This window comes from Carassius carassius, chromosome 30, assembly GCF_963082965.1.
Source record: "Carassius carassius chromosome 30, fCarCar2.1, whole genome shotgun sequence".
In the NCBI taxonomy this organism is placed as follows: domain Eukaryota; kingdom Metazoa; phylum Chordata; class Actinopteri; order Cypriniformes; family Cyprinidae; genus Carassius; species Carassius carassius.
In genome coordinates, this window is record NC_081784.1 from 1,960,572 (window position 1) to 1,985,553 (window position 24,982).

Below are 24,982 nucleotides of genomic sequence, written 5' to 3' on the forward strand. Positions count from 1 at the left end.
ATGACTTCACAAGACTACTATTTCTATGGTAATTCTATGAGTTTTTGTCCATTTTTGGGCTTTTCAGCCACTGGTTTCTATACATGGTAAACAGCTGCAAAAACCAGAATTCTCCATTTGAGTTTCACAGATAACAGAAAGGGATTTGGAAAAGACACTATTATTACATAATTTAGTCTTTAATTGCAATAATTAAACGTCTCAAACAGCCTGTGGCACTGCTTTTAAACAGAAGATCAAAAACTACAGGCAATTAAAAATTACAGGCAAGCCAAGCATTGACACATGATCGATTTTCATGTTCTCCAGCATTTAATGCAGGTCCTTAAGCTTTAATATTTTTCTGTTCACAGTAACAGACATCAGAAGTATAACAGCTATCATAGCGATCATAATTTACAGTGTAAATCAGAGGCGTCTGGTTCACTTGCCTGTAGCAGACGTTCTCAGTGCACGGATTGTGAACCTTAACGATGACGAACACATGCTGGAAATGAGAGCGGATGTTTTTGGGTGTGAAGGGCAAGGCACCAGGCTCCTGAAACACGATGGTGACGATGTCATTTCCTATGTGTCTCTTTCTGAGCAGCTGGTGAGACGAGAAAGAACAGAAGTGAATGGATTCGTCACAGGTCAAACAGTATCTTTTGCATCATAAGCAAGAACAGGAACAGGAAGTGAGGCCTGTTTTCCCTGAAATAAGGTGAAATAACAATCCAGATCATTCAGCTAATATATACTAAATGAAACCCTGATTACTGAAAAATAACCGAAAATTTGATTTTCAATTCTATTTTATAACCAGGGCCCAGACTTAACACTTGCAGAGTAGAACATAATTGCTAAAAATAGTGAAAAATTTATTAACAACAACTATAATAATAACTCTAATAATAATAATTAATTATATTTATTATTATATAATAATAATAATAATAATAATTTTATGTTAAAAATAAATAAACAAAAACTATATTATATATTTAAAAAATATTATTGTTATTATTATTATTAATTTTAGGTTGTTTAAAAGGTTTTTATTAACTACTGCTACTAATAATAGCTAAAATTCTGAAAATAAATTACAATTATTATTATTATTAATTTTAATAACAACAAAAATAATTTTATGTTCCTAAAAAGTGCAAAATTAACACTTGCCAAGTGCAAAATGAGGGTAAAATAAATAAATGAAAAGCTATAACACTAATACTAACACTACTTCTACTACTAATAATGATAATAACTTTTTGTTGCATAAAAATGTCCCCTAAATCAAACCCTCTCCCCTCCAAAAAAAATTTTTTCACAGCAAAAAGAAACAGATGAAAAATATAAGAGTTATTATTAATAAATAAAACCTCAAACAATCGCCTCAATGTGCCATCTGGAATAATTTTGGTGCAAAAAAAATGGAACAAAAGACGCCTGCAGATGCTGTGAAAGACTACTTAAAATCTTTTAAGCTCATCCATAAGTACAATATCTGAATCTGGAGAGGTTTTCAGCACAGTCAGTCCTTCATTTCTCTGAGATATTTGATAAGGCAACGGAGTGAGGAACTCTTAATATTCCATTAACCCCGAGTCTGCCTTTCTGTGAGTGGCCAAGGGTTACAAACAGGATTATGGGTGAGAAGATGAGAGACTGAACTGTGCCCGAGTCTTCTGGAAGCTTACGGACAGGGATTTATTCACTAATCCTGCGCAATCAAACAGAATTGAAGTTGGAGAAGAGAAAGACAGAAAGTCCTCTAATCCTGCCAATCGACTGTCAAGAGACGTAAATGACAGCGATATGGCTCCAGTCAAGACACACACAGCTGAAGTCAATGCTTCTGATAGACTAAAAACATATTATGCTATATAAAACATATCAGATTTATTTAAATGGCAATACTTTTTGATGCAGTTAATGCATTTACCAAAGCAGACTTATTTACAGTTTCAAATCAAATGGCGACTTTTGAAGTCTGCAGTCTTTCTGAGTGTCAAAATTCCAATGAATTTTATTTTTTCCACATATTATTTTGTTTTCTTCCTTAAAAAGAAGTAAATGCTTGAAAATGCACATGCATACGATTTAGAAAAAAAAAGAAAAGAAAAGAGAAGAGAACCTAAATGCTAACATAGAGTTCAGAATGAAAATATATGCTGGAAATAAGAGCCTGTCCTCCAACAAAAAACGACCATATAGGTCGTTTGTGCAAGCACCTTATTACGACCTATATTTACGTTTTAAAGTTAAGCGCCCTCTAGCGGGCGTAAAAATAATGACAGTATCGCGTTGCGTCTGTCGTCATAAAATGACGTATAACGTCATTACCAATCAAAACGCACGTTTATTTAAATGAAATGCGTGGGCTTTTTACACCGATCTCACATTATTTCCTACATATTTTACTAGGTGGCTTATTCGTTCGAATGACCACACCTAACCCCACCCCTAAACCTAACCCTCACAGAAATCATGCTAAATTATGATTTATTGAGCATTTTCGTGCACATCCATTCCCTGGGATCGAACCCATGATAGCATGATTACATATCAAGGTATAACGCAATAATCTACCAACTGAGCTACACGAAACACAAACCAGAGGGCAAATAAAAGAGTACAAAACATTAATATGAAAACGACCTTTTGCCGATAGGGGCACAATTGTAGTATACGCTCTGATGGGTCGTATTTCAGGGATTTGGACAAACGACCTATACGAGCGTATTGGTTGGAGGACAGGTTGGGAAATAATTATAAAATGCTCAAACCTTAAGGTATATAAAAAAGTCAAAAACATATAATCCAAAAAAAGGAAGAAAAAATAAAATAAAATAAAATAAAATAAAAAACCTGAAGGGGAAAAAATCTAACATACTGTTCAAAAATGGATGAGATAATAATTATAAATTAAAAAAAAAAAAAAAATTATAAATACTTCCATATTCATATTTACTTTCACATACTTAGATTCATAAATATATATTTTAATTTCTGAATATATAAAAATAAATACATATTAATAGCAAATAAAAATAAATAAATAAATACATTAATAAGTAAAATAAAATAAAATAAAAATTACTGGGGGTTGAAACATTGTTCAAAAAAGGGAGAAAAAAAGATTTTTATATATATATATATATAATATATTGGGAACAATGGGAAGTACTACATCAACTATATTAATATCAAAACCTGATGATCATGTATTTTAGCATGATTTGAGAATGTACCAAAGAGCATGGGGCTTATTTACATTTATCCAAAGCGACTTACAGTGCATTCAGGCTATACATTTTATTTTTCTATTATGTGTGTTCCCTGGGAATTGAACCCATGACCTTTTGCGCTGCTAACACAATGCTCTACCACTGAGCCACAGCAACTCTTAAAACTAACAAACTAACTAACTAAATAAGTAAAGACTGTGTGCCAAAAGTGACTGACAGACGATGGTAGCGTCTGATAACGAGTACATATGATGGTTAATACCATGTACAGTTATTATTAGTCACAATAAATCCCATCAGGCTGATCAGAGCCAATCACAGCAGAGCTGATTAGCATAAGGAGTGTAAGTGTAGTGGAGACGCACCTGCTGTCTGTTGTTGGGAGTGTAGGGCAGGAGCGTGGACACGTGGAACATCAGCTCATAGTCTTTATATGTGGTGTAGAGCGAGTGAGAGCCGGTGGAGTCCGCTGGAACAACACCGCAGAGCCAGTCAACACACCACAAACACATCCTGCACTACAGAAACAGCTTTTCTGGATTGTTCTCTGCTGCTCCAGTCAGTATTTACTCGCCGTCACAGTTTCAGTATCTAGTATTTGTAGTATTTCGTCTTATTTTAGGATTATTGGGATCAGTGTCACATGATCCTTCAGAAATCATTCTAATATGCAGATTTATTATATTATATTGCTGGAAACTGTTGCTTCATATATTTTTGGAACCTGTGATTCTTTTTTTCAGGATACTTTGATGAACAAAAAGAAAAAAAAGAAGAGCATTTATTTAAAACAGACACACTACAGTTCTACAAGTTTAGGGTCAGTAAATGTGTATTATTTCATTGATAACTCTAATAATAAATTAACATATTAGAAGGATTTCTGAAGGATCATGTAACACTGAAGGCTGATGGAAATTCAGCTTTGCATCACAGAAATAAATTATAGTTTCAAGGATATTAAAATAGAAACCATTATTTTATATTGTAATTACATTTTGCAAGATTAAATTTTTTTCTGTATTTTTAATCAAATAACTGTGGCATTGATGAGCAGAAGAGATTTCTTTAAAAAAACATTACAAGTCTTACTTATCTCAAACTTTTGAACAGTAGTGTGTGTGTGTGTGTGTGTATATATATATATATATATGTAACCCTGGACCACAAAACCAAAATTTTCAAAATTGAGAATTATACATCATCTGAAAGTTGAATAAATAATATTTACAGTGATGTACTGTATGATTTATTATGATCAGACAATATTTGGCCGAGATACAACTATTTGAAAATCTGGAACCTGACGGTGCAAAAAAAATCTAAAAATGGAGAAAATCATCTTTAAAGTTGTCCAAATGAATTCTTAGCAATGCATATTACTAATCAAAAAAAGTTTTGATATATTTACGGTAGGATTTTACAAAATATCTTCATCGAACATGATCTTTACTTAATATCCTGATGATTTTTGCCATAAAAGAAAAATGTAGAATTTTGACCCACACAATATTTTTTTTATTTATTGCTACAAATATACTGGTTTTGTGCTCCAGGGTCACACACTCACACTCTTTCTAGGAACCCTTAGACCTTGATTACTAGGTATATATACTGTATTCTTTTGTAAATGTGGAAAAGTGCTATTTCTTCCAGCAACATAGAGAGTGTGCAGCGTCTGAGGCTGATATGCTCTGTGCTGTACGTGGATGGTGTTCGCATTAGCACATACTCTTGTTGTCCAGCTGAGCTCGGTACTTGGTGAAGCCCTTCAGCCGGACTCTCTGACCGAGCAGATCCAGGAACTCGTCCAGCGCCGGCCCGGCGTTTTCGTTATTGTACATCTCTTCCTCTGTGCTCTGACCTGCTTTACAGTACAGGACGCCCACTTTGTGCTGGAAACTCAGCTGCAACACAATCAAAGAATACATGAATGAAACGATCCTCTTGCATTCATGTATTCATGAGGATTTAATCATCATTATGGAAATGGAAGGATTACGTTGATAAACTATGTGGGATCGCCATGTTTCACCTGAAATTACAGGTGAAATGTGTCATTTAACTTTGAATTAGTTATCACTTCCAAACAGGTTTCTCAAGCTACTGCTACACACACACACACACACACACATACTGTGGGTATGTATGCATGTATATGCGTGTGTGTTTTCTCCTTTGGAAACATACATGTTCTTGTTTAGTCAGAGGAAGTGTTATTTTAGTTATTTAATTATTTATGTACTGATGCACTTGTATAATATTTTGAATTAACTTTTATTTTCATATTCGATTTTGATTTTAATTTTAGATTAAATCGTGAAATTTTTTTGTGTAATTTTTTATATTTCTAAATTCTAAGTTATAACTTTTTTAATTATTATAATTTTTTTATTTTTACAAATTATACTTTTTGTTATCAAATTAAATATATATATATATATATAAAGAATGGGTTGCCCAACCAACTACATATTCGTTTAATATTTATATGGTATTTCAATATGCTTAAAATAAAAAACTAATAAAATTGCGATAACACTATTTAAGCAAATAAATATCTGTATATATCTATAAAATAAAATGTACTTATATAAAATAAGCAGTACAATCCACAAAATGAAATGCAAGAAAATATTTAACATCAAAATCAGTGCAATAATATAATATAATATAATATATAATAACAATTATATTATTATTACTAGTAGTAGTATAAACAAACAAACTAGCCAGAGGTGGTTTGCTGGTCTAGTTTAGCTGACAAAGTGCTCAAACCGCTTTAAAACCATCAAAAGAGTGGGTTAAGATCAGCAGACCCCCTGTTTTCCTCACTTCAACATTAATGATTCCAGCTAGTCATTGAATTTCCCTCATTTCATGTGATCAGAAGTGAGCAGCGTACAGTTGCTAGAAAAACAGTCAGACACAATCCAGCATTGAGTTGTGATGAACGATTTTAAAAAAGCCAAACGCTCCTCCTTTCTCTTATAAGGGTCAAGTATTTCCAGTGTGCTACCATTCTGTTGTCATGTGACCTCGCTCTCGGAAACCCTTAGCCGAATGTTTTAGATTAGGAACAGCCAGTGACTTCCACATCGTCTGCTCGAGCAGCGCTAATGCAGTCCAGAGGAGATGCCCTACTTGGCTTCAGGAAGAATACACACACACACACACACACACACACACACACACACACAGGGATGAGTGCAGTAAACTCAAGGTATAAAAGTAGGTAAAGGACGACATCCAAACCGCTGACACATTCTCACTAGGTTTATATACGGCCAACACAGATTTACTACCAAGAAAACAATGAGAAGACATAAAATACTTGCAGGAGTCAGATATACGTATAACGTGAACATGAGCCAACAGCACTTTCTCTCAACAGCATCAAATAGTTGAACCCTAGTGAGCTGCCTACCTAAAACATGATATTTAGAAATATTTAAAAAGTTTAATTAAAATTTTAATTACATTTTTTATTAAAACTTTATTACATTTTTTATACTTAAAATACTTGAAAAATGTATTAATAAATTTGTCTTTTTTATTTTTTACTATTATAAAATGTACATATGTAAAAAAAAATGAAAGTGTGAGCATATATATATATATATATATATATATATATATATATATATATATACACACACATATACTGTACATACACACACACACACACACACATATATATATATATATATATATTTTTTTTTTTTTTCTTAACCTCAGATGTCATGGCATGCCTTAAAATGCTGCAAAAGTTGGATGAAAAAATCTAATGAGATCTTCACTTCCAGAACCCTACTGATGCATTTAGCTGCAGAGGTTGTGTTTCTGCTAAGCCTCCACTGATTCTGTCATCCCACGAGGAATCGCAGTCACATACGAGAGAAAAAAGGCACAGGAAATGGAATGAAAGGCTTCATTTCTCATGATCTGTCACCAGCAGACTCTCGCGCAGCAGTCTGAGGTGAAGCGTACGCTTGCTGCTCTTCTGTACACGGTGGCAGAATGGGGGGCATTAGCACATTATCTGAGATAGGTGTTGTTTTTCACACCTGCTTCCCCAGAGGAGGCCAACACCCCCGTTCATCTCCACACAGCCTTTCCTTAAAGGTGAAGCATGTCATTTTAGAGCCACTACAAAATCGCTAAATAACTAGATACAAATTCTGCAGGAGATTGAAGTGGTTTGTGCCAAAACTTGATGTTTAAATTATAAACACCAGTACAAATAACACATCAAGTCTGTTCTAATTGATAGCAATTCAACACGTTACCCAGACTCCCCTGCTTCGCTGTAATGTGCATAAACGCACATGAGTATCCTGTTCGACTGACTCAGATGGGACAATGATAAAACGCAACTCTTTTGGGATGAACCCTTACAAGCTTCTACAGAGAAACATGAAACTGAGATCAATAAAGTGCATTTCATGCAGTAATGGAATGTTATTCTCTTATGTGAGATTAAACACCTGGGGATTTTTCTCACGACGTCTGATCTTGACAATAATAATACTAAATAAATCAAATAATTCACAGTAAATGTGGCAATGTGAATCCACAGTCTGACATTCATATCACAGGGAAACGCCAAGAAATTGTGTTCAAAAGTTTGTGTAAGTCTCTTATGCTTAGTAAAGCTGCATTAATTTGATTAAAAAAAGAACAGTAAAATTGTGATATAATATTACAATAAAAAAAAAGTGTTTTCTATGCAAATATATGTTAAAATATAATTTATTCCTGTGATGCAAAGCTGAATTTTCAGCATCATTGCTCCAGTCTTTAGCATCACATGATCTTCAGAAATCATTCTAATATGATGATTTACTGCTCAAGAAACATTTCTGATTATTATCAATTTTGAAGACAGTTGTGCCGCACAATATTTTTGTGGAAACCATGATAGAATTAATTTTTCAGGTTTCTTTGATGAATAGAACATACAAAAGAACAGCATTTATTTGAAATAGAAGTCTTTTGTAACAATATAATGTCTTTGCTGGCACTTTTGATCAATTTCATGTATCCTTGCTAAACAAAAGTATTAATTTCGTAAAAAATAAAAATAAAAAACACTCAAGAAATCTTAAAGAAGCACTTCTCTTTAAAGATGATAATAAAGCATTACTGAAAGGGCGGGAATGGAACGCCTCTATGTTTGAAATAAAATCTAATTCCGGGGAAAAACAGCTCAGCATCCGGTGTTTCTGAGATCAGTTGGTCACATGACCATGCATTATTTGCATGAACACTTTCTGTACTCTTGGGTTGTAGTTATATTTGGATTGTGAGAAATGCTTTACTTCACTTATTCTTTAGGCATCTTAACACAGCGAGTTAAGGCTGCTTAAAATAAAGCCTAAAGATGCATCGCTGCATTAAACTCAGACTAATTTATGCCTGTTCTGACCAGAAAAGTATACAATACATCAAAACATATGATAAAATGAAGAATCAGTCAATGAAAACCCCATATTGATTGACCACACTCCCTGAACATTACAACAAAAATTTTTGCTTATTGTAATAAAACATCAGCAAAAATATTTAAAGTGTAACTAAACCCCTGCTCAGAGCCTGACTCCACCCACTGACAATATTTGGAAATATGCTGAAAAGTGGGCGGAGCACAGCGGAGATAGAGGGGACGAACCGAGGGCGGGGCTGAGCGAGAGTGGCGTGATCCTGAGACTCGCAGTGACGGATTGATTGACAGCTGCTGTTCGAGACGCTAAAATGGAGAGTGACTGTAATGACGCAAGTAGCTTTGCAACAGAGCGATCATTTGAAGTAGAGGACTTTTTTCCCCCACTTTCACCTGAAGTGGAGGATGTCGAGGTGTCTGTTCATATCAATTCGAGCCGCTGGCTCAAACTGCGGTCTTAACTCCCGCACCGCGTCGCTTTTCAGCGCGAGCTGTGTGGAGAAACCCATCTCCACCTCCATTGCGTTGGAGAAGCAATCCCGTGTAAAATGCAGTTTGCACACTCCAGCTCTAGGCGGGAACTCACGGTCTTCCAGGCCAAATGCATGCAACCACTGGCGCTTAATTTTAAAGTCTGCTGGTAAACTATGCAGTCCAGGAGTGCTGTCGCAACCAGCAACACACCTCCGTACCATCCTGACCACTGTACTAAATACAGATAAATCTACGCTAACTTGAAGATCTAAATAACTATATAATTGTTATGCTAAATAGATGCTATAATAGTCTATCCTGGTCGTTACCAATACTCGCAATTCCAGCTCCTGACTCACTACAGTGATTTTGATGGTTTTATACTGCCAAGGGCGTGGTAGCTCGTACCAAGGGGCGTGGTGAGCTGGAAACTGCTTACGTCACCTACCACCGCAACATCCAATAGGAAAAATCAACTGCAGTAGCCACCGTTCAACCCGAAGAGGGCAGCACTCACACGTTTTTACACCATATATTGTAGAATTAAAACACTTTATACTCAAATGTCCAAAAAGTTACTCGAATCAATGAACAGCACTAATAAAGCCCCATTCTTATAGATCATTAACTAAAAAAAGTTGGTTTAGGGTTTAGTTACTCTTTAATAAAAGTCACCATACATAATCGTGAAATGATTTAGTGCATGTACAACAATAGCAAAGGCTGCATTTTCATTAAATAAATACACGCTTCCTGCGGTTTTCCACCAAAATAAAAGTTTGATGGTTAACCGCTGGAAAATTAAGAGAGCCATAAATATTAGTATTTTATTTTACAGTTACAATCTGAAAAAAATATATATTATTTTTAAAAACTCTTTATTTTACAGTGAAATATTACAATAGCAATATTTCTAATTTCTTATTTTACTATTGTTGTTGTTGTTAATAATAATTATAATAATAATAATTATAAGTGTATGCTCTCTGCTGTTTAATGTAGGAAAATTAGGAAATTAAGACTTATTTGTATTTTACATAATATTATTATTATATTTTCATAAATACTCTCTATTATTATTTTACAGTGAAATAACACAATAGCAATATTTCTTATTTTATTTATTGTAGTTTTATTCAATATGATTACTAGTAGCAGTAGTAGTATAGTATTAGAAGTAGTAGCAATAATAATAATAATAATAATAATAATAATGTATTTTATTGATTTTATTGTTTAATATTAGTTATTATTATTATTTTATAGACATATTAATATATAATCACCAAATACGGTCAAATTGTGCAGCTTTACAGCACAAATAATTATTTTAAATTGCATTAAATGTATTTATTTTCTGGCAATACTTATCAGAAAAACCACAATTCGATTTTTTCCCCAAATCGTGCATTCCTAATATGCATACTGGACTATGGTTTACTCGTGCAGCTGTATGTGAGTGCCCTAACACACACCCCCTGCTCGTCCAGTTTGAGGAGCTGCTCTGGGACTCTGGGTGAGCTGATGGCCAGTCGGAGACACTGGATGTTCAGCTCAGGAACCACGTACTCCAGCACCTCCTTCAGCGGGAGACCGCGGGCCGTCCCGTGCCTCGCCGTGGAGGGCACAGCGTCCTCCAGGATCGCCCCGCGCAGGGTAGTTAACTGAGAGAAAGAGAGAGCAGAGCAGGAATCGAACAGTGCATCTATAACACATGCATTAAACAGCATGGACATTTTCCCGCCTCAAACGATCCAAAACCCACGACGAGGCTTTACTAGTTTAATCAATATATCAAACCTCAAGTACTAAATGATTCTAATCCAGTCAGTCTATGAGCAAACTCAATACTTAAAAAAAAAAACCACATAGATCCATTGGGATATCAAGTTATTGGCAATGAAATGAAAATCTGGAAGGAAGAAATTGAGTCTCGACCCTTATTTCTGCACTTGCACTTATAAAGTAAAAGCCTTTTATGCTGAACGCTGATATGAAGCACTAGCATTTCTTTAAAGGCTCATTCTGAGGTTTTGATTCATGCAAGTATCTAGGCTTCATAATTCAGTGTAATTGAGAACGAGTGCCATCAGACGCTAAAGATCAAAGCATGAGGTTTAATGCAACGACGCGTTTGATTAGAGAGAGGAACTGATGCAGACAACATCTGCATTTACGGTCCTCAATAATTATAATAATAATACTAATATTTCACCTCATATTGCATAAAGAAAATGTATTTTATTTTAGGTCTGTCAAATTAAATTTCATAAAATAAATCATCCATCCTAAAAAAAATTATAAATAATATTATTCGTAGAATAATTGTTTAGAAATTATAAAAAAAAAAAAAAAAAGTTAGACCATTATGATTTTTTGACCGTGACATTATTTTCATGATAATTAAGATCATCTTTCCAAACATTAAACAAACAAACAAATAAATATTTCACCTCATGAAAAGGAAAATTTATTTTTAATAAAGATAATTAAGTTCAACTTAGGTCTAGTATTATTATTTAAATTAATTAAATGTAATTAAAGATTATCCACACTAAATTAATAAATTAATGAATGAATAATAAACAAATCAAATAAAATAAAAAGTTTATTTTAGGACCATTAGAATCTTTACATTGTGACATTTTTGCACTGTATGTAAGTAAATAAATAAATAAATATGAGCACATTTTTCATTATTTGGACAGATTGTTTTTTTTTTTTTTGCAGACAAATCCAATTATTGCCAATGGATTTCTACTGGGGATGATAAATATTTACTATATTTATATTTTTACAGAAATTAAAACTTAATAGATTTTATAGCTTGTAAGTTTGAAAAAGGGAGACTTTTACCTTCTTATATTAATGTTTAAATGTTTAATAAAACTTAAATGGGGAACTATTTCCAAGCTCATTGATTAATTTAATCTTTATATCTAAAACAACTTACATTTTTTACTACAATTCGAGAGGTCAATCAATTAATTTTCAAACTAATTAATTACATAACAGGCTAAATAACAATTAATTCCAAATCCTAGTGTACATCAACATTAGTTGAGTGACTGATGTGCTTTCATCCAGTACCTGACTCGTCCTGAAGGTGATGCGATGGTTATACTGCGCTGTGTCCTTGTCTTTCCCATCATCCAGCTTCTCTCTCCGTACGCTGATGGCCACCGGACCCAAGTGTTCATCCACGCCGAAGTAGTTCTGGTGCTCTGAGAGTTAAACCACAGGAGAGATATGAGGTCAGGTTCAAGAAGGACAGATAACACTTTCCAAGAATATCCCACAGAGTGCAGACAGGAAGAGCCCGACAGGAAGTGGCCATTGACAGCCGCTCTAGTGCTGTTCATCTGAGAGGTCACACTGAGGAGATGACAAACACAAGTCTCTATATCTATAATGAGCTACAGACCAAAGGAAGGAGAACTCTGTGTGTCATACTGGCTTTACATAAGACAGCTATTCACTTTCATACTTTATGATTAAATGGACAACATAAATGGAAATGATTCATGTTTATTGATCCCTGACATCATTTTTCCACAAAACTTCTGCAATGGAAATTATATGTGTATGACTAAAAGGATGAATCTTAAGTCTGTCAAGAAAATATTTCACTTCATGAAAAGAGAATTATATTTTGCATTTGTTTTAAATAATATATATATAATATACGAACCATTTATTAGGATCAGCCATTACAAAAAGTACTTTTTTTTTTTTTGTAAAATATGACATGATCTTGTAGATAGGCTTCTTTATATTCATCATCAAAATTATAATATAGAAAATGAAGCTTATTTAGGAGCATTAAGGTTTGTGACATTATTTTCAGGAAAATTTATGATCATCTGTTCCAAACATATAAAAACAAACGAGCAAATAAGTTCATACATTTATTTTATTTTGTAGTAAATTAATTTTATATACTTGATAAATGATGTTGTTAGGCCTCTTACTTAACTAAAAACTAAATTAAACTAAACTAAACACTAAATTTAGGACCGGTAAGATTTTTGCATTGTGACGTTATTTTCATTACAATTGATCATCTGTTCCAAACAAATCAAAACTTAATTTTAAATACTTCATAAATTATTTTCTCTTTTGATTTTGGACTAAAATATGACATGCTCTTGATATGCTTCATGCAAAAAAAAAAATATATATATATCATCATTAGGTTCTGTCATTCAGAAACATGGCAGAAACATACTACTGCTGTGCTGATGACACTCAAATCTACCTCTCATTGCATCCTGATGATCCGACGGTAGCTATTCACATCTCAGTTTGTCTAACAGACATTTCTTCCTGGATGATGGACCATCACATTCAACTCAACCTTGCCAAGACAGAACTGCTTGTGATTCCAGCAAACCCCTCGTTTCATCACAATTTCACCATCAAGTTAGGCACATCAACCATAACTCCTTCAAAAACAGCTAGAGGCCTTGGAGTTATGATTGATGATCAGCTGACTTTCTCAGATCACATTGCTAAAACGGTCCAATCCTGCAGATTTGCTTTATTCAACATCAAGAAGATCAAGCCCTTTCTTTGGGAACATGCTGCACAACTCCTTGTTCAAGCTCTTGTTCTGTCCAGGCTGGACTATTGCAATGCTCTCTTGGCAGGTCTTCCAGCCAGTTCCATCAAACCTTTACAATTAATCCAGAACGCGGCAGCAAGATTAATTTTTAATGAGCCAAAAAGAATACACGTCACACCTCTGTTTATTAATTTGCACTGGCTTCCAATAGCTGCTCGCATAAAATTCAAGGCATTGATGTTTGCCTACAAAACTACCACTGGCTCTGCACCCATTTACCTAAATTTGTTACTTCAGACTTATGTGCCTCTAGAAGCTTGCGTTCTGCAAGTGAACGTCGCTTGATTGTGCCATCCCAAAGAAGCACAAAGTCACTTTTACGGACTTTTAAATTAAATGTTCCCTCCTGGTGGAATGACCTCCCCAACTCAATCCGAGCAGCTGAGTCCTTAGCCATCTTCAAGAATCGACTTAAAACACACCTCTTCCATCTTTATTTGACCCTCTAACTTTAACACTCACTATTCTAATTCTATTCTTAAAAAAAATCTAACTACCTTTCTAATCTTTTTGTATTCTATTTTTTTTCATTAATTTTGCAATTGTATGTGTGTGTGTGTGTGTGTGTGTGTGTGTGTAAAGACCTCTAACACTAGCTTGCTCTATTCTTTTTTTATTCTATCTGTTTTCTTTTTATTTATTATATTATTTAAAAGCTCTTGCTAGGTGTACTGTGTTAAGCTAACTGAGACTTGTTATAGCACTTATATATCATTGCTCTTTTTGTTGTTTTTGATTGCTTCCACTGTCCTCATCTGTAAGTCGCTTTGGATAAAAGCGTCTGCTAAATGAATAAATGTAAATGTAAAGTAATGTTGTTTTTTTTTGCATTATAATGGAGACATTTAAATGCCCTTCTAGTTATCTGTAATGTCAACATGCCAGTGATGTGGTCTATTTCAGAGCACATTAGTGTCATATATGAACCATAATCTCCATAGGGGTTTGCCAGAGATTAACAACAGAAATAAAACCCGCCACAGACGAAGCTTAACCTCTTTCTTCTTGATATCCTTTTCAATAAGCCCCTTTGGAGACAAACATGCATTTGGACCAAATTATGCAACATGATGGACACTGTGTATGACATTGAAACATTGCGATAATGATGCAAAACTCTCACAAAAAATATGCGGGACAACAACAGAAAAAAATACAAATAAACAGGGATTGAGCAGCTCACTTAATGTGAATGATCTAATATGAAGTTATGATAGAAGCTGTGACCTGAACGATGGAAGAGATCTGAAACTGTCCTCCACGAACAGGCCTTAAAGGGATAGTTCACCTTTAGCTGCTGTGTTTTTTTTTACATACTATGGAAGTCAATGAAGACCAGCAACTGAAGGTAAACTATCCCTTTAATCTACCTCAAAAACACAGGGGTGAAGAAGAAGAAACACCCTCACCGGGACACTTCATCTCATCCTCTCTAAAGCACTCAAGAGGTTAAAGCACAAAGCTGAAGTAAAGAGTTAAACAACATGACTTTATCAGAACCCTGCTGGAAGATCCAGTAATAACCAGCTTTGATAATAACCAAAAATGATCAGCAAATCAGCATATTAGAATGATTTCTGAAGAGCATGTGACACGGAAGACTGCAGAAATGATGCTGAAAATTCAGCTTTGATCACAGGAATAAATTACATTTTACAATATATTCAAATAGAAAACTGTTATTTTAAATTGTAATAATATTTTACAATTTTGACTGTAAAAATTCAAAGATAGTTTTACAAATGGCAACCAGTCAAAAACACAAATATTAATTTTGCAACATTTTGACTAGATATTCGACAAAACAAAGTTAAATGGTAAGATTTGTCAAACTGGATTTCAAAATCGGAGAGAAGGGAAAAGTCATTTTGAAAGTGGTTTGAACCTGGTACTGGGAACAAAGCAGCAAACATAAAAAAAAAAAAAAAAAAAAAAAAAAAAAAAACATGACCTATGACCACCTTAAACACTCTGATAAAAAGACAAAACGTGAAATGTAACTATGACACATCAGTTTGTCACCAACGGGACTGGCTGAGCTGAGCCATGATTTTAGAAAAGATGAAGCATGCATTAATGCAGACTTTCAGAGGGCATGCCATGTCTTGCATCCCTGATCATGCAGCATCTTGATCATAAACAGGGGAAAACAGGAGAGGAAGTTAATGGAATCAATGCTTCTCCCTAGGTGATAAAAGCATCATGGAAAGCAAGGTGTGAAAGGGGATAGTGGACATGTTGACAGGTCTGTCCTTTCCACGTCCCTCTAGAGACGATGATGGGGTGATGATCAGATATGAAAGGTTAAATGGACCTGGCTGTTAGTTTGAAGTAGGGAATGTCAGACTGTCAAAATAAAATTAGCTTCTTTATTAAATAGTTAAAAACCAACATTCATCTTGAAGTAATTTATGCATTCAAGTTATGCATTCCAATGAATTCAATTTAAAGTAATACATTTAAGTTATGACAAGAATTTACAGTTATGCATTCAAGTTATGTATTGCATTTAATCTGATATAAAGTTATGCATTCAATTCAAAGATGCACATTCCATTTAAATAAATTTAGTTACGCATTCAAGCAATGCATTGCATTTATTAAAACTGATGTTGTGCAATTTAAATAAATTGTATATATTCAAGTTATGCATTCAGTTTAAAGTTATGTATTCAAAGTTATGCATTAAATCGCAATTGAATTGTAATTGAAAAACAAATGTTAAACCTCCTTTTTAAATCTGCCATTTGCCATTACTTTAGTTACTCTTCACTGCATAAGCCACATTAAATTACTGTTAACTATTAGTTAGATATTAGCAAAAATGCATTACCAACAACAGTAGCCTAAGAATAACTAAATAAATCAATATCTGCCTATTAGTTTTGAATTAACTAATAGCTCACAAAGCCAAATGGATCAATTTAGATTTTCACACTGAAACTACTTTCCTCTTTAAACAGACCTTAAAATAAATAGTTAAATGCAAAGGACTAATTAATGTCAAATATAACCCTGAACAAATGAAGAAAATTGAGCTCTTCTGCTTGATAGGTCTTTGGCGGCACGGCACGGTGGATGATTATCTATTTCCCAACAGAACAAGCTGGCTAAAATTATTTATTTTCATTTGAGCTGAGCTGTAATTGTCTCATTTGCTATGGCTGGAAAGCCTGTGAACGTGCAAGACACAATCGCAGCTTTCACCCACAGGCCGCGGCTCATTATTCAGCTTAGTTAAAGGAAAGAAACACATTTCTGCATGGGAAGAGGTGGAGCAGCTGTTTTCCAGAGCTTAGGAATGGGTAACACAATCCTGTCAGGACTATACAGATGTGCAGACATGCAAAAAAAAAAAGCAGTTTGACAGATGCTGACACATTCTCAGTTAAACACAGATGACATTGTGCAATATAAGTTGAGGTATCATTTGCTTGTTCCATTCCTAGACACGCTGAGTTGTTTTAAAGAAGAGCGGTGAGGAGGGGATCCCGTCTCGCCTCGCTCTGCATCACGGCTCCTCAGAGGGGAACAGCTGCACCTCACCCTGTCTATTCTCACATGACAAATCACAGGCCAATGACAGGAGAACATTCTCACACCTCAATCCTTGCCACAAGTGTTTCTCCTTTCAAAATGTGTTACAAACACCATGCCTCAAAAAACCTTGTCAGACCAACATCCAATACTTTCAATGCACACATTTTTTTTAATTTACACTGCAAATCAAATCAGTTTTCAGTTAGTAATTAGTATTTTGTGGTCTTTAGCAAAGTCCTGAAATTCTGCCATTTTTCTCACCCTCATATGGAACACAAAAAAAGGTAATTTGAAGAATGTCGGTAACCAATAGGCTGACAGTAGCCATTCACTTTCACAATATTTTTCCATGCCATGGAAGTCAATGGCTGCTGTGAAATCTAACCAACATTCTTCAAAATATCTTCTTTTGTGCTCAACAGAAGATAGAAACTCGTACAGGATTGGAACACTGGTATGTTGAAGATCCTATCTATGAAAATACTAAGGGCCAGATTTACTAAATGGCAAATTAGTGTGAGATTGCAATCCCATAAAAGTGCAGATGGTAGTGGAAAGTTTTGTGGTTGATCTGAAACGGAAACTACTACAAATGGATATGCAAAAATCTCAGCCCCAGAAATAACTCATGCCAGAGTCCTAAAAGCCCCAAAACAACCTTTTGTTGACATCAGCTAAAGAGGAAATATGCTTCATAGGCAGAGCAACAATTTGGAATAGCATACATTGATGAATCATCTTAAATAGAATCATGAATGAAAGGTCAATTTAGTTTTCCTGTTGAGCTTAACAAACAAGAATCAACCTTGTTTTTCATGCAGAATGAAAAGGCTTACCTCTCCCATAGAAATATTTGTGGTAATAATATGCTCCCAGGTCGATGTGCTCGATGATGTACCGCTTGACCTTTTCCCGGTGGATTGGCTGGCTTTCTCGTGGCACCTCCAGTACAGACACACCAGCGTTGGTACAGTGGGAGCTCAACGAGGACTCGAAAGAGCAGTTTTCTACTCCAGCGCTGTAGGTGGCATTATTGGCCCTGGATAGAGATATCTTCCTCTCCCCTTCACCACCAATCTCATTGCGAAAATGCGGGCAACTTAGCACCAATCCATTGCTCTTCCCATCCCCCTCATCCGCATCCAGGTTTTCCTTGGGATTGAGGTCTTCCCGACTTCCTAGCGGCGATTCGAACATGGTTGAAGGTCCAGTTGTATTCCCACCTACTTGTCCACCTCCTGGGACTTGGTATTGGGATGCGGCAGAAGCTCCAGTGGTGGTGTTTTTCCTCTGGCTGAGGCTTAAGCGATTTGCCACTGCTTCACTGATGTTGAAGAGGACACTTTGGACGTCATAGTGAGCAAAGCACTTCTGGAAGTTGAGCGGCCGGCGGTCGTCCTGCTCAGTGGAGAGCCGCAGACCGTCATTCTCACACTTAATAGTCCTCAACTTCCTGAAAAGCGATGTCTCGGATGATTCAGACTTAAGACGATGCATAAAGGACTTCTCTCTTTCTCGGCTGTAGAGGAGGGAGCTGTCCACGTAGTCATAGCCAGAGATGCGGACGATCTCGCCGCGAGCTATTTGTGCAGCGGTCTGCAAGCTTGGGGAGAGGGTTGTGTCATAGTGAAGGAGCTCTGGGAAGCCGGCAGGTGGGGCGCTGCGATGATCCAAGTTGTCAATACGATATCCTCGCAACATAGTAAAGAACCCATCATTCCCAAGACCCTGACGTTCAATCGAGGATGTGCTGCCGTACTCCCGATGCAACGAGGCGCCGGTGTTGGGGTTGACAGCATTCTGGTCCAATATGTCCTCCGCATCGATGTCGCTGATGGTCACGTCACTATTACTCCGTTGGCGAATGGGATGGAGTCCCTTCAAAGGAGATAGACTCAAAAGGTCACTCAGGGAATATTTTGTATCCGAATAATCAGGCTTCAATGGTGCTTCACCCAAATCCGTGATCTCTACACTCTGGTCTGGCTGTCCGTTCTGAAAGGCCGTAATGACAGTCTCATAGTTGGGTCCGCCTCGGCTTTCCCAACCCTCCTTTTTCGGGGGCCAATCTGTCACCCTAGCCCGCACCCCCATTTTAGGCATAGCAGGCGTCCCATTCGTTTTGACACCCCCTTCCAGCTTGCCCTGCGTGTTGCCCGCTGGATGTCCCATACTCCCATTTAATGCTTTCAGCTTCCTGCTAAACAATTCCTCAGATGACTGCATGACGTAAGAGGAGGCCTTAAGCGATGGAAGATTTGTTTTATCACCGATACCCACGACTCAAGCTCATATCCTACTTGCAGCTGCTTGGGAAAGCGAGAAATCAAGTCAACTTATTGCTTACATTGTCATGGGTCACCTATTTGAGTCCCAGGCCAGCTATCTCAACTAGTTTCAGAGTCGTCCTAGAGGGAGTAAGCCCACATAAAGGGCCACCCTTCACTACAAGTCCATTTTTCTCCAGAAGTGACCAGTTTGATGAAAGACAGGCAGCATTTGGGGGTCATGGATGGCTGGAGCATCAAGGAGCAGAAGGGGTCAGTTGAAACAGCTCTCCTTTCACAGAGCTCAGCTAATTTAGGGCAACAGCTGGAGGAGAGTGATCTGTTGGGAGCAAGGAGAAAAACAAAAGCACATTAAGGCATTTCACAGAGAATGGCAGAATATATTTATTCGGATACTCTTCCAGGATTTCATAGAGAACAGTTGGATGTCATTCTCACAACCTACATATGACCACTAAACAATGGAAACTGTTAGATAAGTGGTGGGGTGTCTAAGGCGTAACAGGCACGATGACTCCTTCAAGAAGGTCTTCACACAAAGAGATCTTTCAGAAATATGAATGCCTATTTTACTTTTATTGGCCAAATAGGGGTTAAAATCAGTCTTGTTAGCCATACAGAAGGATAAACCTAAGGGAATGTTCAATGGTTTTAAAAATTGATTATGTATTAGGCAAGGAGAACATGCTACTTTCATGCCACAATTATTCACACCGGAGTACTGGGTCATAAATTGCAATGCATATATTACATGCACAACTATAAATGCATATAGCTCATATAAACACACATATATAGACAAGGCTTAAAGGTTCCCAATGGGGACTCCAGCATTTGAACTTCACTTCTGCTCGGCTGTGCGGCTCACCATTTGTGGGTTGGGAAGGTGCCACTGATGACCTAAATGGGTTTTTCGTGTTCATGAATATCGGCTGCATGCCACATTCATGCATCCATATATATATATGTGCTATAAAGAATCATGTAACATGATCTAACATTGCTATGAGTCCACCAAAATACCTGCTAAATCCAATATATAGCTTGACTTGCAATGTAAACGCTATGAGCCTTTTTGTGAACTGAATCTAAAAAAATTAACAACAGGAATAAGGGGCAAAACTCATGCTTATAATGATATCGGCATCATTCTCTGATAGTTTTAAACACTTTCAAAGTGCCGACATGTTTACTGCATTAGTGCGTGCCTCTGTTTGATTGATTTAGTCATTGTTCGGTACATAATACTCATCTATTCGCTTATTCGTCCGAACACCGAAAGAGATTTTTTGTGCTGTTTTCAGCCAAATAATTTCAGTTGCCGAATATTTGGTGCATGCCTACAGAAAAACACTTTGAAAACCATAATGGCATCCTTTGACTAGGTTCATCTCTAAGAAAAATCATGGTATCACATGTTAATTTGAAGAATGACATAGTGCATGTCCAAAAACAGGCTAAAAATAACATTATTGCAAGCAAACTTTTCAATATTACATTGTGCAATTTCTATGTGAATTTGAGAACAGCTGAAATCAGAAAACGAGAACAGCCAACATCATTTTCTGATTGCATTGAATTTTAATTGCATTGACTTTTCCTAGACCGCTTCCCCTTGGACTGTCCTTCACAACGATAGAAAAAAAGCAGGATTTTGGATCCCAGTGCAGTAAGGATGAGCAAGGACAAAACAGAGGAGCTCTGATTACGTAATCCCTTTTCACATTGACACAATCATTAAGATACACACACACACACACACACACACCAGAAGGGTCAAAAAAACCATGTCCTCAAAACATTCAGCGACTATTGAACTGTGACTAAAAGGGTTTCCTTCAATATAATGAGACTCTGAATAAGCTGCTGAATTCCAATAGAAAGATTCTTCCACAAAAGCTCTTTACAAATCTAAACGCCTAAATCCAAATGATGTCTAAACAGAGCCGTTCATCTAAGCAAACCACATGCTATAAACCCTGCCAATAATTTCCAAAGGCTTTTTGTGAAGGCCGTGATGTTAGAACACTTTCTCCTGGCGATGTTAGTCATTTAGCAGATGCTTACGTCCAAATAAATCTAAAAATGAAAAACACCACGAGCAATTCATCACACAGGGGCTAATAATACACTATTATAATGGCAAGTCACAAGATTAAGCTACAGTAAAATTCTGTCTAATAATATGCTGTTGATTATGTCAGTGGTTGACAAAAATATTATTAGATTTTAATATTGTACTAAAATGAATAAATCAATGTTAATAATTACTAAGCTGTTAATTATTTTAATAGACAACACACACAAAAAAATATATTTAAATATAAAGAATATAAAAGATTAATAAATTATTGAAAGAAAGTTAATTATGAACAAACTGACAATTATTTTAAGATAAAAAAAATATATATTTTAATATTGTGCAAAAAAAATAATATAATGAATTAAAATTATTTCAAATAAAAATAAGTTGTTAATTATTTTAATGTTTGACAAAAGTTATTAAATTTTATTAATACAAAAATAAATGCATGGATCAATGAATGAACAAATAAATAAATAAAATGTTAATTATTAACAAAAGCTGTTAATTATTTAAATGGCCGACACACAAAACATTTTATATTGTTCAAAAATGAATGAATGAATGATTTATTTTTAATAATAAGCTGTTATTTTAATTACTGACATGAAATGTTTAATAATTTATTACTTAATGTAAAAAATGACATGCATAAGTATTCATTATTACCAATAAGCTGTTAATTATTTTAATAAAAATATTATATTTTATTACTGTGCATAATAAATTACATGCATAAATATTCGTTATTACCAATAAGATTAATTATTTTATTTTTCGACCTAAATATTTATTATAATTTAATTGTAAAATTTATATTCATTTTGAGATTTGCTAAATATTATGTTTAACTATTATTAAATTATTAGTGTTTTTTTTAACAATTAAATATTTAATACTGGCTAATAAACATAAATCATTATTGACCAATATTGAGATATTTATTTATTTAAAAAATAAATAAATAAATAAAATATTTTACTAGTAATGCACAAAAATAAATATATTGTGCATTGCTAGTAAAATGTAAAAAAGAAGAAAATCAGATCGGATGGAGGTTGGAGGCTGGTTTCCCCACAGAGAAACAGAGAGAGGAACGATTCTGGAAAGTGTAAACATCTGCCACACACATACACTAGACGTCATGGTGGTCTCGATCTAGAACACAGACAGTGATAAATGTTCTCCATCGTGTCTTTCTCTACAGCGGCCCCTGACTGCAGCACAACTTCGTGATCAGCAGAAAAAACATCATCCCTGCCACGACCTCTGACCTGTGCAGGGTTTGTTTACTGACTGGGCCTTCTGTGTGTGTGTGTGAAGGAGGCTAACAACGAGAGGTCTAGCACACACACACACACACACACACAGAGGTCTTTAACGAGAAAAGCTCAGCAGTCCTTATCTTTGGTCAACCTCCAAGGCCAAAGAAATGAAATTGGGGAGGGGGAGGGGGAGGCTTCTGCGAAACTAATTATGGCAGTGAACTCATTTTCTGTCGCTGGATGGGCCGGTTTCGTGTCTTTGGTGCTGTTTCGCCAGGTCTTAAAATAATCTTTTGACATGGTGGCCTGATTAGAGGCTATGGGAGTATTGAGGAGAACCTGCTGCTGTCATCTGCTTCAGACGAGATCGCTGGAGGTAAATATTAGCATGATGTTTGATACAAATGTCCAAGCTTATTTTATTTTTGCCATCATATAATGCACAATTAAAGCTGAAGTTATTTTTGAAGATAGTTTTTATTTCTTTTTACTTAACCTATTTGCATAAAACTGCTTAAATTAATATCACACTGTAGTTATTGTGGCATTGTAATAGAAAATTGTGCATGGGCATAACTATTATTCTTTTTTTGTTTTGTTTTTAATTGTAATTTTCTAATAAACCACAGTGTAGCTATTGTGGCAAAATAGCAGTGAGGTGTGAATGGGCACAACTTTTAATTTTAATTAAGTTATTTATTGTTTGATTATTAATTAAAATGTTAAAGGTCCCGTTCTTCGTGATCCCATGTTTTAAACTTTAGTTAGTGTGTAATGTTGTTGTTAGAGTATAAACAACATCTGTAAAATTCTAATGCTCAAAGTTCAATGCCAAGCGAGATATTTTATTTAACAGAATTCGCCTACAAAAAACGACCCGTTTGGACTACATCCCTCTAGTTCCTGCAGTAATGACGTCACTAAAACAGTTTTTTGACTAAACTCCGCCCACATTAATTCACAAAAAGGGGGCGTGGCCTTGTTGCGCTCCGACGGAGAAGAGGAAGAGCTGCGTTTTGTGTTTGTGGCCATGTCGTCGAAACGCTGTTATTTTCATCTCGTAGTCCAATCATCTTTGTTTGTCCTTCCCAGGGACGCTGTACTTGGAGATTAATGGTTACAATTTATGTTTAACTCGGTTCCCGAAAATTATTATCCACAAGTAAAACTATGTGCAGCACATTTTGCTGAGGACAGCTTCCTCAATCTCAAAAAATGAAGGATTCGCACAAAGATTATTCCTGAAAGATGGAGCAGTTCGCTCTTTGTCTGGAGAAGGCGTTGTTTATGGACCACAACCAGTGTATTTTATTATTTAAGTTGGTGCGTTTAACAGTTTCTGTAACTTATTACACAAAGGCCAATGCTGTTTAGCTTTTTAACTAGATGTTAGGGCTGTGCAAAAAAATTGAATGCGATTTTCATGCGCATCTCGTCAGTAAAAACGCTCCTGTGATTATAAGTACATCTCCAGCACATGCTCCTGCACACTTGCTTCTCAAAACTAGTCCAATTGCGTTTCCAGGAGGGTAGCGCGCGCTCAGCTGCTGTCGAATCACAACACAGGAACCGCTGACCCAATCAGAACTTGTTAAGTGTTTGTGAAGGAGGGGCTTCATAGAACAAGGAAGTCATCAGCCCGTTTTTATGACAGTGAAAACAGATAGGTGAACTGTGTGAAAAATACTGTGTTTTTTTACACGCGAAACAAGAACACACGTTATATTGCACACTGTAAACCCAATCAAAGCTTCAAAAAAGCGGGAAAAACCGGAACTTTAAATTTATCCACTTAAATTCTAGATTTTAATTGTATCTATTAATCTTTTTTTAAATTCTTACAGAATTCTATTAAATCACATTCTAGATATTGTGGCACCATAGCAGCAAGGTCTACATGGGAGCGACTTATTATTATTTTTAATTGTAATCTTTTTCGTTTTAAAATTATTTTTACAAATACTATTTAAATTTCTACTATTAATCATCTACTTAACCTTATTTCAATGCAATTATTTATAATAAATCATATCAT

At 35.5% G+C, this 24,982-nt stretch overlaps 1 protein-coding gene across 4 annotated transcripts in view; it reads right to left on the minus strand.

Annotated features, from left to right (window-relative positions):
• LOC132110391 (signal-induced proliferation-associated 1-like protein 2) overlaps window positions 1-24,982 on the minus strand; it is a 118,953-nt gene that overhangs the window by 52,453 nt on the left and 41,518 nt on the right. For all 4 annotated transcript variants that reach the window (XM_059516957.1, XM_059516955.1, XM_059516956.1 and 1 more), the window contains exons 2-7: window positions 18,148-19,918; window positions 12,238-12,371; window positions 10,623-10,811; window positions 4,963-5,137; window positions 3,596-3,699; window positions 432-589 (exon numbers count right to left, since the gene is read on the minus strand). In XM_059516957.1, coding sequence (XP_059372940.1) covers window positions 432-589; window positions 3,596-3,699; window positions 4,963-5,137; window positions 10,623-10,811; window positions 12,238-12,371; window positions 18,148-19,537 — 2,150 coding nt within the window. In that variant the 5' untranslated portion in view covers window positions 19,538-19,918. The remainder of the gene's footprint in view (window positions 1-431; window positions 590-3,595; window positions 3,700-4,962; window positions 5,138-10,622; window positions 10,812-12,237; window positions 12,372-18,147; window positions 19,919-24,982) is intronic.